The sequence below is a fragment of the Manis javanica genome, chromosome 4 (genome assembly GCF_040802235.1).
Source record: "Manis javanica isolate MJ-LG chromosome 4, MJ_LKY, whole genome shotgun sequence".
Taxonomy (NCBI): Eukaryota; Metazoa; Chordata; class Mammalia; order Pholidota; family Manidae; genus Manis; species Manis javanica.
Window position 1 is genome coordinate 9132036 of NC_133159.1, and position 18195 is coordinate 9150230.

At 47.9% G+C, this 18195-nt stretch overlaps 1 protein-coding gene across 1 annotated transcript in view; it reads left to right on the forward strand.

The window, feature by feature from the left end:
• Positions 1 to 18195, forward strand: part of TNFRSF8 (TNF receptor superfamily member 8) — a 59819-nt gene that overhangs the window by 24653 nt on the left and 16971 nt on the right. Inside the window, exons 4-8 of the mRNA XM_036999570.2 lie at positions 4114 to 4266; positions 7984 to 8077; positions 8436 to 8596; positions 10671 to 10787; positions 13814 to 13966. Of these exons, the coding sequence (XP_036855465.2) occupies positions 4114 to 4266; positions 7984 to 8077; positions 8436 to 8596; positions 10671 to 10787; positions 13814 to 13966 (678 nt within the window). The remainder of the gene's footprint in view (positions 1 to 4113; positions 4267 to 7983; positions 8078 to 8435; positions 8597 to 10670; positions 10788 to 13813; positions 13967 to 18195) is intronic.

Consider the following 18195-nt stretch of genomic DNA (forward strand, 5'->3'; position numbering starts at 1 on the left):
ACCAGAAATGAAGTGATTAATTGGCTTGCGGACATCCCCGTCCTCTTCCTGACCTTTATTGCTTGCATTATTTTTACTTTGTCATAGTTACGATGTTTCTCTTCTTTTCTGTAATTCTAAGTCCCTTGATGTCTTAGCTGTCCTTTGCTATTTAAATTTATTCATTGCACACCATGACAACGTTTACCATGGCTTCTCCATTCTGGAAGTTTTCATTTTGATCTATTGCTTGATTGGTTAGATATCACTGTCACGCGGATTTCCCAGGGAGGCTTCTATCTTTGCACGTCCCTTGACTTCATTCATGCTTGAGAATGTTTGTTGCCTTTCTATTTGACTGACAATTTGGGCAGGTATAATATTATTCTCAGGACCTATTTTCTCCAGAACTTTGAGGGCATTTGAAGTCCTGGGAGAGGAAATCCTGGGGCAAAATACCTCTAAAAACCGAAATCAGTCAAAGGGAGAAATAAAGTTTAAAACCCGTTTATTGCTTACAAACTGCAGTCCAGGGCCGTCTCTCTCCTCTGCTCCTGAAGAAGCAAGCCAGCCAGCCAGCCCCTCCCCTTAACCTCTCAGGTTCAGACACGCCCTCCGTTGCCCAGGTAATTACCAATTGACATGGAGGTGAACTTCTCTCCACCCCTGAGGATATGCAAGTGCACTAAAGCCAGGCGAGATACTCTGAAAATATTACAATTTTACCCACAGCATTGGTGTAAGCATTGTCTTCTTGTAATTAATATAGCTGTGGAGGGGTCTGCAGTCTTTTCTCCCTTTATTGGTGACTGCAAGAATAATTCTTTCTTTATCCTGAAGGATCAAGAACTTAACCAGAATGTGCCTTGGTATTGTTTGGAAACAATTCTTCCTGGTATCTGGTGTGTCTTTTCTATCTGCAAATTTAGTTCTTCCTTTATTCCAGGAAAATTGATGTGGATTTTTATCTCTGCTAGATATATATTATCTATTATCTCTCTATATAATAGATAATATATATTATGATGATATATTTACTTATTTATTTATATTTATATTGGGTTGCTTCCACCTTTTAGCTATTGTGAATAATGTTGCTGGGAATAAAGGTGTACAAATATCTGTTCAAGTCCCTGCTTGCAGTTCTTTGGGGCACATACTCAGCTGTGGACTTACTGGATCACGTGATAATTCTATGTTTAATTTTTTTGAGGAATCCTAAGTGTTACTTGCGAAGCTCATTTGAGGAGCCTGAGGGCCTGGGTGAGAGGCAGAGTGTGGCCAGAGGTGGGTGTCCTTCCTTGCGGGGGCAGGGACCCACTTTCCTTTCTCAGATAGTCTTTGTCAGAGCTCCTGCTACCTGGAGAGGGGTGAACCCCACCCTTGGGGTTTCTGCTCATTTCCACAACTTATGCCGGCTTCCTGGAGATTGGCAAGTGTAGGAAGTCTTTCATCTCTGGCCAGGCCTGTGATATTCTGTATCATAATAAAATATATTATGATACATGTATATTACTCTGAGGGTTTTATCTTTTTTCCAGGGATGTCTACTCATTGCCTTCAGTCTGCTTTGCAGATTTTTGAGAATTCTCAGAATTTTATTCTGTTCTCAGTACAGCTTCTGGGGTGCAGGTGAGAGCTGGGGCTCCACCAGGGTCACTACGGAATGGAAGAGAGAGACTAGACAGAGATGGTTTTAGGGGCCCAGCCTTGGAGAGGCTTGTATCATTTCTTCCCCCATCCCATTGGCCAAGATCCAGTCACACGATCCCAACCCCACTGCAAGGGAGGCTGGGAAATGTAGTCTTTCTCTGAGCCCTTGTGAACCAGGGGTTTCTTTTTTTACAGCTGCAATTCCCTTTTGCACCTCTGAGGATATTAATTATACTGGCTCTAAAGGCTTGTTCTGCTTTCTCTTACATCTGCTAACCTGAGTGTTTGCTCTTTTCGAATTTGGGCTCTTGTTTCTTGGTGTGGACTTTCATGTTTGGTGCCTTCCACTGTGGTGCATCATATCTGATGACTCAGATATGTGAGGGTGTGCAAGGTATGTGGTGTATGTGAGGGGGCTGCAAACCCCACCTCCAAGGGTTGTGGGGTAAGCGGGTGTGGGGTGGAGTGCCCTGTGGCAGGTCTCCTGGATCTGTGGCTTTCTTACCTCCCAGGTATGACCAGCCCCAGGGCATGGCACAGGGCCTGGCTCACCTCACCCAGTCTTGTTGTGGGGATACTTGGCTTCTAGCTGTGTGGCATCAGTGGAAGAGGAGTGTGGGAGCCTGACCCACCAGGATTCTCCTGCCACACTCCCTACACACACACACACACACACACACACACACACACACACACACACACCCCTTACCATGCACCCACTTGAGACTGGAGCACTCACAGCCTCTCCCATCTTCCCTGGCAAACCCTCTTGGGTATATTTTGGGCTGTGGTGTCCTCTCTGATCTGATCTCACCTGCCTTCCATGTTCAGGGAGACTTCATCATTTCTGGTTAATCAAGGATGTCCCTTCTTTTCCAGGGATGTTATGCATAAGTATGCATAAGTAATTATTTCTACCTAATTATTTTTTCCTTAAATATTTTTATTTCTATTATGACCATTTTCAAGTATATGGTGTAGTGATTTTTAGTATATCCATAATGTGCAACCCCACCACTTTCTAATTCCAGAATATTTCTACTTCCCCAAAAGAAACCCCTCATCTTCTAATTCTCTCCTCTTCTCACCCCTGGAAACCACTAGTCTACTTTTTATTTCTATGATTTTCTGCCTTTGGACATTTCATATAAATGGAATCATGCAATATGTGGCTTTTAGTATCTGGCTTCTGCCACTCTGCATGGTTTTTTCAAGGGTCATCCAGACTGTAACATGTATGAATTCTTCATTCCTTTTTATGGCCGAGTAATATTGCATTGAATGGATATACCAGAATTTTGTTTATCCATTCATCTGCTGATGGCCATTTGGGCTGTTTCCACTTTTTGGCTTTTATGAACAATACTGATATCATTTGTGTTCCAGTTTTTGTGTGGACACATGTTCTCAGTTCCTGGGTGTATACCACACCTAGGAGTGTGGTTGCTGGATTACATAGTGATTGTATGTTTAAAGAACTGCCAGATTGGTATGCACAGTGCTGGACTAGACTGCATTGCCACCAGGAATGGCTGAGGGTTCCAGTTTCTTCACATCCTTACCATCACTTATTATTATCTGTCTTTCTGACCCTAGCCATCCTAGTGGGTATGAAGTGGTATCTCGAGATTTTGATTTGCATTCCCCTAATGCCTAATGATGTTGAGCATCTTTTCACGGACTTACTGGTCATTTGCATATCTTCTTTGGAAAATTGCCTATTTAAATCCCTTGCCCATTAAGAAAAAGTTAATAGAATTTTTTTTTTAGAGAAGTCAGGTTTATGGAAAAATTGAGCAGAAGGCACAGAGAGTTCCCATAAACCCCCTTTCCTAGGCTACTCCCCATAGTCTCCTCTGTTCTTAACATCTTGCATTTGTGTGGTACACTTGTTCCAATCCACGTTCTCAGCAGTGATACATTATCATTAACTAAAGTCCATAGTCAACATTAGGCTTCATTCTTGGTGGTGCGCACTCTGTGCATTTTGGCAGATGCTTAATGTCACGTATCCGCGGTCACAGGATCATACGGAGCGGTTTTACCGCCCTGAACGTCCACACTCTCTGCCCACACCCCCTCTCTCCCCCTGAACCCTGGCAGCCACTGACCCTTTCACGGTCTTTATGGTTTTGTCTTTTTCAAAATGTCATATAGCTGAAATCACAGTACACAGCCCTTTCAGATCTGCTCCTTTCACTTAGCAATATGTATTTAAGGTCCCTCTAGGTCTTTTTTGCCCATTTGTAAATAGGGGCATTAATTTCCTTTAAATAGCATTTTAGTGACCTGTAGGGACGTGGGTGGGGAGGTGGAGGCTGCCTCATGGACCCCTCCTGCCCTGTTGCCCTCACTGCAGGAACACTGTGGAAAGAACGGCTGAGCATGCCAGCTCCCTGCCCAGCTCGTGGGCTCAGCTGCCCCTGGGTCCCTTCCCTTGCCCTTCCTCTGTCCCTGGTGACTCTTCCCTGTGTCCCTCAGATGACCTAGTGGAGAAGAGGCCCTGCTCATGGAACTCCTCCCGCGTCTGTGAGTGCCGGGCCGGCATGTTCTGTGTCACATCCGCCACCAACTCCTGTGCCCGCTGCTCCCTGCATTCCGTCTGCTCAGCAGGGATGATTGTCAAGTTCCCAGGTAAGTGTTCTCACCCGCAGCCCAGGACACAGCCCTGTGCCCAAGTGTGGTCCCCTTCACCTCCTGACGACTTCCAGCCCCCCGCTTCCTCCTCCGTCTCCTTCCACTAAGATGGGGGTGCACCAGGCACCCAGGGCCCCCTGCTGCCCCGCCCCTGCACTTTGTGTCCCAGGCTCCATGCCAGGCTCTGTGGAACCCTGGAGATCTGAGGCATGGGCCTGGCGGGATGAGGTCTTAGGTTGGTTTGAGGCTTGGGGAAGAGGTTCTCTGATGCCTGATACACAAGAAGGAAACCCCAAGGCTCTGTCCTGGGCGTTCCCAGAAGATGAGGGCTGCTTTCCCAGCTCAGCTGAGGCACTGGGAGTTAGAGGAGTCAAGAGATTGGACGTTAGGCTCAAGGCTGAGAAACTCGGGTTAGTTTTCCAACTTGCTATGTGACCTCAGGCAAATTCCTTACCCTCTCTGGGCTTCTAATTTATTGGCAGTACAAAGGGGCTCATGGCCAAAAAAGAGGTAAGGGCCACAGATCATGTGTGGGTGGTACTGAGAGCACCCTTCAGGAAGGGAGGCACGGGGAGTGGGTGAGCTTTGGACCACAGCCCGGAAGAGGTGCCACAGGGCACATGGGGAGGGGGCAAGATGGATCAGAGGGAACCATGTCCAACAGGGAGAAAGTGCCAACACCGAGCTCCCCACCCCCATCCAGCCCGGTCCCTTCCGAAGGCAGCGGCTCCCTCCCCCACGGTCGCTCCCTTCCCTGTCCCCCAACAGCGGGCCCATCCCCAGGCCGTGGATTTTGCCTCCCAATTCTCTCCCCTTTCCCGCCCCTCAGTCCTCCCATCATTCTCCCCCGTAGCACATGGCCAGGCCACCCCTGCAAAACTGCATCTGTTTCTTTCTCCCCACCTCTCTCGCACACACCGCTGCTCAGACACTTTAGTATCTTCTTACCACTCCAAAGGTAAGACACAATTTTTTGGCAGAAAAAGAACAGGTTTGGGGGGATTTTTTTTTTTAAGCCTGTGCCCTTTGGCCATTGTGGGCTGTGGCTTGTTGGGCTCCATGTGTGGGGTATACGAACCCAAGGGAGACCTCGGGACTCACCTCGGGGTCACTCCTCGAGTCCCCAGGCCCCTCTCTGATCTGTCTTCCTCTCTCCACCTTTCAGAGGCTTGTTCTGTATAAACGTTCAGGGCATTGGCTGTACTTGGTGGGAGGAATAGGGGAGCCCACCCCACCTTCCCATGGTCCTTCACGTGACCCCGTGTGGTGTGGGCCCTCCTTCCTCCAGCCTCAGCCTGTAGCACCAGCCCCTTGCTGTCTGGGCTCCCCGGGTCTGCTGTTCTCTCCGTTGTGTGCTTTCTCTTTCTCTGAGGCCTTTGCACATGCTGTTCCCTCTGCCTGGGCCACCCTTCCCTCCCTTCATTTAGCAAACTCCTCCTCAGCCTTGAGCTCTCTGTCCGCACGTGGCTTCCCCGGGCCAGGCCTCCCCTGATGCTCTCAGGTCTTGTCTCCTTTGTGATCCCTTATCACACAGTGTCCGTCGCAAACATGGATACGAACACTTGTGTCTGAACCGGTTTGATCAATGCTTGTCCCCCTCCCTAGACTGTAGCTTCGTGTGGACCAAGACCATTCCCACTGTGTCATGGTCACCTCACTGCCTGATCGAAGGCCAGGCACAGACTGCCCTCCAGAGATACTTGTTGAACGATGTGGGTGTGGGGCACCCAACAGGGAGGTCAGAACTGGGGGCAGGTGGGGTTCACATTGGTCAAGTTCTCCCTGGATCGCACAAAACACTGCAAAGGGACACGCAGAAGCCCATCGGCGGCGAGCAAGGGCAGGGTGGGGGCGTGGAAAGCTCTCTGGTCTGGGCAACGGATACCTGGGATTGCTTGTACCTGTGTATCTGTGGGGTGTGTTCCCACCCCTCTCTGGGCCTCAGTCTCCCCACCTGTAAGATGTGGAGGTGAGACTGGAAGCCGTTGGGGGCTTTTTCAGCTCAGAAACCCTTCCATGTCTGAAAAGTAGTCTTGAATTCAGTTCAGTCAAGGGCCTTGTAGACCAGCTCTGGCAGCAGGGCTCTCCCGGTGGTGTTCTTGTGATAGCCACACGGTGGCGCCAGAGGCCTCTTTTTGCTGCCCCTAGACCATTGTACCCAAAGCAGTGCCACTGGCCATTGTGGCCATCCATCAATTAAAATGTGTCCATTCACATTCAAATATGCTGTCAGTATAGACTATGCACATAGATTTCAAATACTCAGAATAAAAAAAGAATGTAAAACATCTCATTAATTATTTTTATATTGATTGCCTGCTGATATACTTCAGATATGTTGGGTTAAATAAATATATTATTTAAGTTAATTTCATATGTTCCTGTTTACTTTTTTAAATATGACTACCAGAAAATTTAGAATCACACATGTGATTCACGTCGTATTTCTACTGGACGGCACCACTTTAGCAGTACTCTGACCTTTGGCTGCTAAGCCTTGGCTAATTTTAGATTCCACTGTGGAATCTCTCCCACGGAGCAACTCTCAGGGCCTCAGGTTGTCCACCTGTAAAGTGGAAAGTAGTTTCTGCTTCAAATTCAGCTCACAGCTAAGCCCCATGCCAAGAGCTTGCCAAGGCTTTCTCCCCTGAAATTCTCAAAATTCCCTAAGACCGATGTGTTGCACTAGCCTCACTTTACAAGTGACGACATTGAGGTCCAGAGATGGCAGGTAAATTGCTCAAGACAGATCAGGGGATACCTGAGCTAGGGTTTGAATGTCGCACCCACATCTCCTCACCCCACACCACCAAGAGAGGGGATAAGGCCTCCAGATAGTAATCCCACATGTGCAGGTCACTTTCCAAGCAGGGGGGCTGGAGTCCAGATGGGGAAAAGAATATGCTATTTATTGGGCATTCACCGTGTGCCTCCCAGGGTGACAGGCACACCGGGTACACTTTGTTTATCCTGACTGCAGCCTTGTGAAGTGTGTAACTCTCGTCTTTACAGCCAGAACATGATGGAGGTGGCCCGCAAACTCAGGTCCACTTGATGGAAGCACTGTGTGTTTCCTCTTTATTCTTCCACCCAGTATTCTTTAGGACTCTTGGGGTTGCCAGTAACAAAAATCCCCAAAATTTTTGGCCCATGTAACTGAAAAGTCTGGTTATAGCTCTGGGTAGCTTCAGGTATGGCTGGATCTAGAAGCTCTGCCATTTCCTAGCTCTCATTTCTACTCCCCTATCTATAAGGAGTAGATACCTGCCAGCAGCTATAGATTTGCCTCCTGCACAAACCCAGTGGGAAGACAGCTTCTTTTTCCTACATTTTCAGCATGACCAAAACATTGAAAATTACATCTCATAGGGCATAGCTTGGGGCATGTGCCCATCCTGAACCAGCCCATCATTGCCAGAGATGGAATCGATTGGTTGTTCCAGCCTGGTTCATGGCCACTGCTGGAAGGGAGGGAGTGGTCAGTTAGTCCCAGCCTCTAAAAACAGGTACTGAGATTGGGGAGAGGAATTCCCCAGGGAAAATCAGGCTGCTTTACCCCAGGGGGAAGGGATGCTGGGCAGGCACAAACACCGATGACCACTGCGTCTTCCAAGTGCCCCATCCTGGGCTGTTGGTTGTGATGGTAAAAGGTGTGTTCCTGGAGTCTTTGGGCTCCTCAATGCCAACTCTGAGGGCATTGCCATCCCCCTACAGGCACAGCAGAGAGGGACACTGTCTGCGAGTCACCTTCTCCAGGGACCAGCCCTGACTGCAGCATGAGTCCAGAGGACTGCAAGGCGCCTGCCAGGTGACCCCCAGCTCTGTCCCATCCAGCTGACCTTAGCATGGAGCTGTCCCACCCTACAGGAAGCCCAAGGCACTCTGGGCTGGGCATGTGGGGGGTGGTTAGCCCAGGGTGTCGGGACTCCAGAGTGACTCTCTGCCAAGCCCACAAGAAATTCGAGACCCTACTGTGTGCCCAGGCTTCCCTGAGTACCTGGGAGACCCAGAAGGCCTCGGAAACAGCCCTTGGTCACAGTTGCTGACGGTGGGCCTGCCTGAGGCCGAGAGCCTGGGGATCCTTGTCTATAGAATTGGTAAACCCCAAGCACAGGCCTCCCTTGCCCCCTGAGAACTGTCAGGCCCATCTCTGGCTTCCTTCCCAGTGGCACCAGCCCCCAGGCCAAGCCCAGTTTGACCTCCTTAGCAAGCAATGCCAGGACCATGCTTCTCGGAAAGGGTGCTCCCCTCCTCCCAGAAGACGATGCAGAAATGACGAAGACCCCCAACTCGTCCTCCTCCGCGGGGAAGCTCAGTTCAGATCCAGGTAATGTCTCCAGAGAAGCTGTGGGCTGTTCCCCAGACCAACAGCGTCTCATTGGTGGGTGACCTGTGTGTGTGGTGGGCCGGGCAGGCAGGCAGTGAGCTGGAGTCTTTCCCAGAGTGGGGAGAACGGGGCTCATGGTCTCCGGGGGCCAACGGCTTTGAGGGCCGGACTAGAGAGTGGAAGCATGTGTTCATTTAACACTGTGTGAGTGCGTCCTGTGTGCCCCGAGGGAGGTGCTGGGGCATGCCCGTGCTTGCAGAGCAGGTGGGCTTCAGCAGGTGTCCCTTTGATGCCCCCTGGTTGCCATGGCAACAGATGGGGCTCCCGGTTCACTCGTGTTTATGGCTGAATCATCTCCCATCGTATGGGTGTATCACACTAAACAGTTTTTGGGTATTTGGGTTGTTTCCACTTTTTGGCTACAATGAATAATGACAAACAAGCCTTTCAGTGAATGTGTGTTTTCATTTCTCTCTCTCTCCCTCCCTCTTTTTAAATTTGATTTGTAGGACTTTTTATTACTCCGGGTTTGAGCCCTTCGACCTACAGCTGTGCTCAAACTATCTTCTGCCACCCGGTGGCTTGATTTCTCATTCTTGATGGTGTCTTTCGATGAAGAGCTCTACTTAATGTAGTCAGACTGACCCATCTTTTCCTTTATGACTTGTTGCTTTTTATGTTCTACTTTGTAAGTCTTTTCCTGTACTGAAGTCTCAAAGAAATCCCGAAATTATTTGCTAGGATTGTTACTGTTTCGCATTTCATGTTTAAATTTGCTGTCCACCTTGGCTTTTGTGTATGGTGTGAGGCAGTGGTCACATTAAAAGCGTCTACACGGGTATCCATTTGAATCAACACCATTTATCAAATAATTTGTCTTTTCTCCACTGCTTTGCATGACATCTCTGTTGTAAATCAAAGGTCCATATATGTATGGGTATGATTCTGGGCTCTGTGTTCTATCCCATTGGTCTTGTTGTCTAGTCCATGTGAATCCCATACTGTCTTAATTACTGTAGTTTTCAATAAGTCTTGATGGCTGGTTGAACAACTTGTCTAGCTTTTTTCTTCAACATCTCATTGGCTAATCATGGTAGTTTGCATTTCCACATATATTTTAGAATCAGCTTTTCAGGTTCCATAAGATGTCCTATTGGGATTTTGACTGGGTTTGCCTTGAGTCTATAAGCAGTCTGGGAAGAACCCACATCTTCACAATATTCAGTAGATGGTAGAGTTCTGCATTTATTTAGGTCTTCTTTAAATTCTTCTGTTAGTGTTTTATTTTCTATGTAGAGATGTTTACTTCTTTTTGTTAGATTTCTTGGCATTTGATATGTCTGGTGATGATGTAAATGGTAACTTTTAAAAATTTCCTGTTCTAATGCTTACTTGTTAGTATTATTTTGAAGCCACGTGAAATTGCTAAAATTTGACTGAGCTATTAAAACAGCAGTTTCATACAGTTCAACCCAAATATACAGACATTTAAGTAATTTTGACGTAGTAACATTAAACCTAACTACCTTGCTAACTCATTTAATTCTAATCATACATCTGCAGATTCTTTTCAACTGTCTGTGCACTCAGTGATGTCATCTGTCCGTAACAGCTTGATAGCTTCCATTCTAAATCTAACTACTTCTATTTCTTTTTCTTGCCTTACTGCATTGTCTAGGATCCCCAGTACCATACTGACTAGCAGTTGTGATAGTAGGCATCTTTGTCTTGTTGCTGATCTCAGAAGGAAAGTGGCTCCCTAAGTTTGGAAGAGGGCAGTGGGCAGTGACATGGCAATGAGACCGGGAGAGGGCTCTGGCAGAGTGGCGATGCTGGGTTGCAGAAGGGAGGGACTGGAGGCAGGGGACAGTTAGGAGGCAGTTAGTGCTTTTCTCCTGTGTAGCCATAGATGCATCCTTTCCTTCTCTGAGCCTCAGGACTCCCTCTGAGAGACTGATCTGAACCTGTCGAGTTTGGGACCTGGCTGTGGAGCTGGGGGTCTTCAATGACTTGGGGGGGAGGTGAGGTCTCTGCCAAGGTAGCCTGGCCTAGACCTTCTCTGCTTCTTTCCTAGGGCTAACCCTGCATCAGCCTTGCCCCCAGGGGTCTGCTGACTGCCAGAAGCAGTGTGAGCCTGACTACTACCTGGAGAGGGATGGCCGCTGCACAGCCTGTGTGAGCTGTTCGGAAGGTAAGGGCCTTGTCCTCCCCTCCAGAGGCCCCTTCCTGGGTTGGGGGGACGTCTTGGAAGAGAGGCCAAGAATCTGGGGGTGGGGAGCCCTGAGCCTGGTCTTGGCCTGCTCAGCCTCCATGAGCCTAGTTTAGCTCTCTGGTGTTTTGAACAGTCAGCTTCTAGCACCCCATGCACAACTGCTGGTTTTTGACAGTGGTGACTCCTTTTCAAAGAGCTTCTATTTTTCTCTCTTTCCTACAAGGAAGCATTTGTTAATCATCTACTCATTTCAAACTTGTCTCATTATTTTTCATGACTATCCTTTGATGCATGAGTTGTGATTATCCCCATTTTATAGAAGTAGAAACTGAGGCTGTGGGGGGTGGGCTGAGGGACTTCCAAAGGCCATAAGCCCTCCAGCATGGCTGGAGTTTGAACCCAGGGCATCTGCCATCAGGTTCTGGGCTCTGGTCGCTCCACTGCACTGCCTTTTGGAGAATGTTCTGGATGAGCACTTACTGAGTGCCTGCTGTGTGCATGGCAGGGGGACAGCCCACTGGTGTTCTGCCTGGAGCCAGCTCACTGCAGCCTCACGGTGCCACCGATCCCCCTGTGACTTCCAGGAGGGCCACGCAGGGCAGGGAGAACTGCCCAGGCCCTGCAGCTGTTAGCGCCCCCGCTGCTCACAGGGCCACCTTGTTCTGGGTTTCCTTAGAGGCCCAAAGAGGAAAGAACGCGGTATTTGTTGTCAGTAGAGTCCACTGTCCCATTGTTACTAAGGCCACATAGCCAATTTTCTCAAAACTTCATGGCGACACTACCCCACTCCTTGTCCTCCTGGATTCTGTGGATCAGAGTCAGACCGGGTGCAGTGGGGGCAGCTGGTCTCTGCCCTGCGCTGCCTGGGCTCTCAGCTGGAAAACTCAAAGCCTGCAGGCTGGACTCAAGCTTTCCCTGGGCCGGGGGGCGATGCCAGCTGGAGGTAGGCTCACTTCCTCTCCGGGTCAGCCTCCACGGCTTGCTCGGGGCTCCCTCAACCCCCGGGAGCTGGGTTCCAAGGATGGTGTCAGGGGCTTGGGGGGAAGCCACATCCCTTCTTATGGCCACAGCATAACTCCCGCCACTTCCTACCCTTGGAGTCAGTCATAAACTCCACTTGAGTCAATGGAAAGAAAAGAAAACTACGCTTCTCGATGGGTAAGTGGAGGAGCTCTGGGGCCAGAAATATTGCTGTTGCCATTCTTGGGAAAAATATAATCTGTCACAGCCACCATGTCAGATGGAGAAACTAGAGATGGCCCTGGGCCTGCGGCTTCCTTCAATTCTCATCCCTGTAGCCCTACCAGGCAGGGGAGTGGAATCAGGATTAAAGGCACAGGTTCTGGAGCCCAAGTGCCTGGGTTCAAATCTTGGCTCTACCACTTGGTAGCTTACAACCTCAAGAGAGTTTCTTACCCTCTCTGTGCCTTGGTTTCCTTGCCTGTCAAATGGGTATAATACTGGTACTGTCTCAGAGTTAATAGGCTGAGCTAGTCTAATCTGGACAGAGTGCTAAGAAGACTGCCTTGTACACGCTGGTCATGTTAATAGCTGTAATTTTCACAAGTCTCCTGGCTGCTGAGCTCACTCTTGCCCTCCATGCACATTCTCCAAACCCTCCCCAGCTCCTGCTCTGTCTGCAGGTTGCAGGCAGGAACTGGGCGGTCCTGAGGAATGTCCTTATTAAGCAAGTTATGTGCGTCAGCTTTACTCATGCAATAATTCTCTTCCCACCCATAAATAGAGCACATAGAATATTCCCAAGCACCTATGTAAAGAGACTGTCATCCTTTTTCTTCTACAAAACCTTGAACATTTTTTTTTTTGAAAAAAATCCCTTTGTATCACTGAAAATTTCAAACATGTTCAGAAATAGAATCAGGAATGGTTATGGACCATCAGCCAGTTTGAAAGAATTTTCAGGTTGCGGCCAGTCTTGGTTTTTCTATACGCATGCCCACTGACCCCTGTCCTAAATTGGGATGATTTTCTTTTAATGGCTTTATTGAGATATATTGACATATAATACAACGCACGTGTTTAAAGTGTGAAATTTGTGAGGTCTTGGCATGTGTATGCAGCCATGGAACCATCACCACAATCAATCTAATGAACCCTCACCCCCAGGAGTTTCCTCATGCTCGTTATCACCCCTCAGCCCCGTTCCCAACCCCTGCTTCCATCCCAGGGAATCGCTCTGCTTGTCTGTCACTGTGGCATAGTTTGCATTCTCTATCAACGGAATCATGTAGTATATACTCGTTTTCTCTCTGCCTTGTTTCACTCAACGTATTTATTTTGCCAAAAGATCTGCTAACAGACCTAAGTGTCCATCAGTAGTTGAATGGATAAAGAAGATGTGGTACATATACACAATGGAACGTTATTCAGCCATAAAAAGAAAACAAATCCTCCCATTTGCAACAACATGGATGGAGCTAGAGGGTATTATGCTCAGTGAAATAAGCCAGATGTAGAAAAACAAGTACCAAATGATTTCACTCATTTGTGGAGGATAAGAACAAAGCAAAACGGAAGGAACAAAGCAGCAGCAGACTCACAGACTCCAGGAAGGGACTAGCGGTTACCAAAGGGGAGGGGTTGGGGAGAGTGGGGAGGGTGGGAAGGAGAAGGGGATTGAGGGACACTGTAATTAGCACTCACGATATAGGTACAAGGCAGTCTAGCACGGACAAGACAAGTAATGACCCTATAGCATCTTGCTACGCTGATCGACAGTGACTGCAGTGCAGGGGTGGGGACTTGATTATATGGGTGAACGTTGAAACCACTGTGTTGTTCATGTGAAACCTTCGTAAGATTGTATATCAATGATACTATAATAACAATAATAATAATAGTAATAATAAAAACATCTGCTAACCAAGTAGTCAAATGAATATTTGTTCCTGGGCAAATGCTTCTCTGCCCTCCTGGGGGTTCTCTGGACCCCCTGCCCCTGCCATCCCTGATCCTAACCCAGGACCTTCCTCCGTGTCCCCCAGACGATCTCGTGGAGAAGACACCCTGCATGTGGAACTCCTCCCGCGTCTGCGAATGTCGACCTGGCATGTTCTGTGTCACATCAGCCACCAACTCCTGTGCCCGCTGCGTCATTCTCCCCATCTACTCACCAGGGACAGTCACCAAACTCCAGGGTAAGCAGTCTGCACCCCAGCCAAGGGGCTGAGGTCTGTGCTCTCCTGCAGCTGTTCTCTCAACCCCCAACTGGGCAAATGACCTTCAACCCCGGCTGGTACTGAGGTCAGGTTTGGGCTTTGGTTTTTCTTTGAGTGGTTAGGTCCAGTGAGTGGAATAAAATCCAGATTGAGCATTTTGGAAAGAGGTTCTGATGATTTTTTAAAAATTCTCCTTCCTGAAATTGTTGGACTGGTAAGATCTTGACTTGTTTGCCAGGCTTGTTTTATTGACTCAAGACAGATCATTATAAAGTTTATGAAGAAGCTTCAAGATGGTGATCATTCACCAGACTGCAGAAAAGTGTAAACCCCCAACAGTGGGAAAATAGAGGGGGTTAATCAGCAGATAAGAAATTTTGACAATTTCCAGTAGGTAGCAAACAGATGGAAAGATGGTGATAAATGAAACCACCCCAGAATTCACTCCATGAGGGCTGAAGGAAAAGAGAGCAGTAGCTTGCTCATAAGACCCCTGGAGAGTCTCTGGGCTCAGAGCAGGCACGTGAAGTGAAGGGTGGGAGTGAAGTGGAGAACCGAGAAAAGCAGTGGGCTGCAACCTCAACTTGCAAATAAAAATTTAAAATTTCTTACAGTTGTGTACCACAGGCACCAACCGGTCTGAGCAGATGGTGCCTGAGTTTTTATCTCCTGATGAAAATAATCAACTTTTTGGCTAAAAACCCTGAAATCCAGCCCAGAGTACTGAACTCACCACCAGACCACACCAGCTCCTTAGTTCTGAACCTCACATTTTTTACTCAGTTAAAATACAATTACGTTTGAAAGAAGAAAAACATTTTCAGACCTAGAAGAGCAGAAAGCTTTGTCCCCATGTATTCTATCTTAGAAAGTTACTTGAAGGTGTAAGCCAGCTGAATAAAGGGCAAAGAACAAAAAAAAAGAAGAAGGCACGACATTTGGAAAACTGTGATTCTTTCTCAGGAGCGCGGGGAAGAGAAGTCCCAGCATGACAGCTGTGCTGCAGTCCAGTTGAGCCAGATCATAGGAGGAAAATGGGAGGCTCCAGGGAGCTGTCTGTAGGGATAAAAGGGAGAAGTGCAGTAAATTCCATGAGCAGTAGCGTTGGGAAACTTGAGGCTACAGAGAAGGCAAGAAAGAGGAAAAGAAAGGCAATTGACAACTGTAGGAAAAATAAAGAGCTGATAAGAAGTTTACAGCCCAAGTACAAAGATGAAAATTTCACTTGGTTTTAAGCAGTTGCTGGATGCACAAAAAGAGAATCCATTTGACCTTGATGCTAAGAGCATTCACCTTTAAATGGCCCAAGGATCAGGTATTTGGATTTAAAGTGAAATATTTTACTCTGGTAAATAATAATATTTTTTTAGTTCCTACATTGGGACTAAGAGTCGTCGGGCTTTTTTTTCTCTTCCCCTGGCTCTTACCAGGGAACACAGGCAGGCTAACTAGGGGCTGAGCAATGCCTCTGCTCACCTCCAGGCCCAGAGGAGGAAGGAAAGGGGAGGGTCACTCACCCAGGGAGGGTATGGGTGAGGTATGGTTCGTGCAGAGAGGAGATGAGAGACACCCAGAGATTTCTGGGTCCACCTTCTCTGCTCAGGGGAGGGACAGCAGTTCTGTGGCTGGATTCCAGCAGGTGTCCCAGGCAGCTCGGACCCAGGCGCCCTTGGAAAGAGGCCAGAGGGCTGTCTCCTCCTGGTGCTAACTGGGGGTAGCCACGGTTAGTGTTTCTGAGCACAAGAGCTCTTCCAGTGCTCTGAGAGTCAACTGTCACTGAAACCCAAAGACATTTCAAACATAGTTCAAATACTGATTTGCAAATACATGGAAATTATCATAACAAGTTACATCATCTTCCTCATAGCCTGAGGCCTCCAGTCTTTGACTAATTCAGGTAATAGTCTGGTGCCCACATGGAAAGACACAGCATCTCTTTGGAGACCCCCCCAAAAGAGGAGGATTCCTCAGGATCCTACTAATCAAAGGACATTAATCCTCACCTCACTTTCTCGTAACAGTACTTCAGGAAAGATAGTCATGAGTGTTCTTTAAATGGAGGTGTGTGCGGGTGGGAGGTTTTCTTTGCACCAGGGGTGCTGTCAGCAGGAATGTGGGGGCTGAGAGGGGTAGAAGCTGGGCATGACCTACTTCCAGCGTGGGTCCATTTTTTCTGCCCTAGAAAAGCAATTAATTGCAAGCCATTATGAAAGTGCTAAGTCCCTAGGCAGGTGGTGGCATGGTCACAGAGAGGGGGCTCTGGGTTGGGACTCAGGAGCCCTGCCTCCCACTTCCAGCTTGTCTCCATCTGTAAAAAGAGCTGCTTGGTCAGACCAGAGGTGACTGTCTTAGAGTTGGTTTGCCTGGTCGGCCACAGCCACAGCCCCTCCTAGTAGTCAAGAGGAATGAAATCACGAACCTCACAAAGACTTGACCAAGAATACTCAGAGCTGCCTTATTTAGCTTCGAACTGGAAACAGTCCAAACCTCTATCCACTGGTGAGTGGATAAATAAATGGTGGAACACTACTCAGCCACAAAAAGGAATAAACAGCGATATAGGCAACGAGAACGAATCTCAGAAGCACGCTGAGTGAAAGAAACAGGACACCGAGGAGCCTAAGAAAGAGATCTCTAAAGAAAAAGAACTTTAGAGATTGAGGCTACATTTAAATATCAGGGATATTTAAATTTATTTATCAGGTTTTCTTTTAAATAAAATCAGAAGGTCTAGAGTCACCAGGCTACTTTCCTGCTTGATCGCACTTGGCTGGTGAGCAGCATTTTCACCAGTGCTGCCACTTTGATGTTTTGAAACAGAAATTCGACGGTCTCAGCCAACTCTAGCAGCAGGAACAGTGCCCTACGCACAACCTGGGCCTGTCGGTGGTCGGCTCTGCTGTCTTGCTCAGGCTCAGGTCTGGTTTGCGTTTCCTCTGCTGTTTCTCATACTGCTGGCCTGACTGTGCACCCAGGCGCGGTCTCCTTATGGCAACGGCGGAAGTGCAGAAAGGGGTCAAGTGTGAGAACGGATGCTGGGAACAGGCGCATTGTCACCTGCATGCCTGTCCATCGACCAGACAAGTCGCATGGCCAAGCTCAGGCATCTGTGGGTTGGGGACACAGACCCCTGCCTTGACCTGGAGCTGCAGGAATGTGGCAGAGGGCGTGGCTGTGGGGCAGAATGAGGAGCTGGGGCCACGATGCATCTACCGCAGTGATTTTTTTTTTTCTTATCAAACTTTGTTTATTTGTCCATCAGTAGCTTGGAACCTGTAGGATACAGCATCTCTACCCTTGAGACATTTAGTCTTTTTGGTGAGATAAAATATGCAGTCTTACTGTATCTGTTAGGTGCCAGGCAGAGTTTTAAGCACTTTCTATAAACACTCATTTAACATTTTTGTGGAATAGGCATTTTTTTTTTATTAGGGTATCACTGGTATACCCTCTTAGGAAGGTTTCACATGAAAAACAATGTGGTTACTACATTCACCCCTATTATCAAGTCCCTCCATGCCCCACTGCAGTCACTGTCCAGCAGTGTAGTAAGATGCCACAGAGTCACTACTTGCCTTCTCTGTGCTGCACTGTCTTCCTGTGACCCCCCAACACCCTGCGTGCCAATCATAATGCCCTTCAATCCTCTTCTCCCTCCCTCCCTCCTCCCCTTTGGTAACCCCTAGTCCCTTCTTGGAGTTTGTGAGTCTGCTGCTGTTTTATTCCTTCAGTTTTGCTTCGTTGTTACTACCACAGTGATCCTATCCTGCTGCTAATTAAAGTCACCACTTTGGGGAGAAAGACCCACTTCTTAAAAACAGCCTTATTGAGGCATAAGTTACATATCATAAAGTCTACTAGTTTTAAGTGTACAATTCAATGATTTTTTAGTTTCCAAAGTTACAGAACTACCCCATGATCTAAGAAACCTTGTGCCCTTGAGAATCATCCCCAGGCCCAGCCTGGACGACCTCTAACCTACTTTCTATCTCTCTAGATTAGGTTTCTCTGGATGTTTCCAGAGTATGTGTTCTTCTGCGTGGGGCTTCTTTCACCGAGAATAATACCTTTGAGGTTCATCCATGCTGTAGTATGAGTGTTTTGTTCTTTTATTGTCAAACGATATTCCAGTGTACATTTGGTTTATCCATTTAACAGCTGATGGGCATCTGGGTTGTATCCTGCTGCCGTGAGCAGTGGTGGGCAGG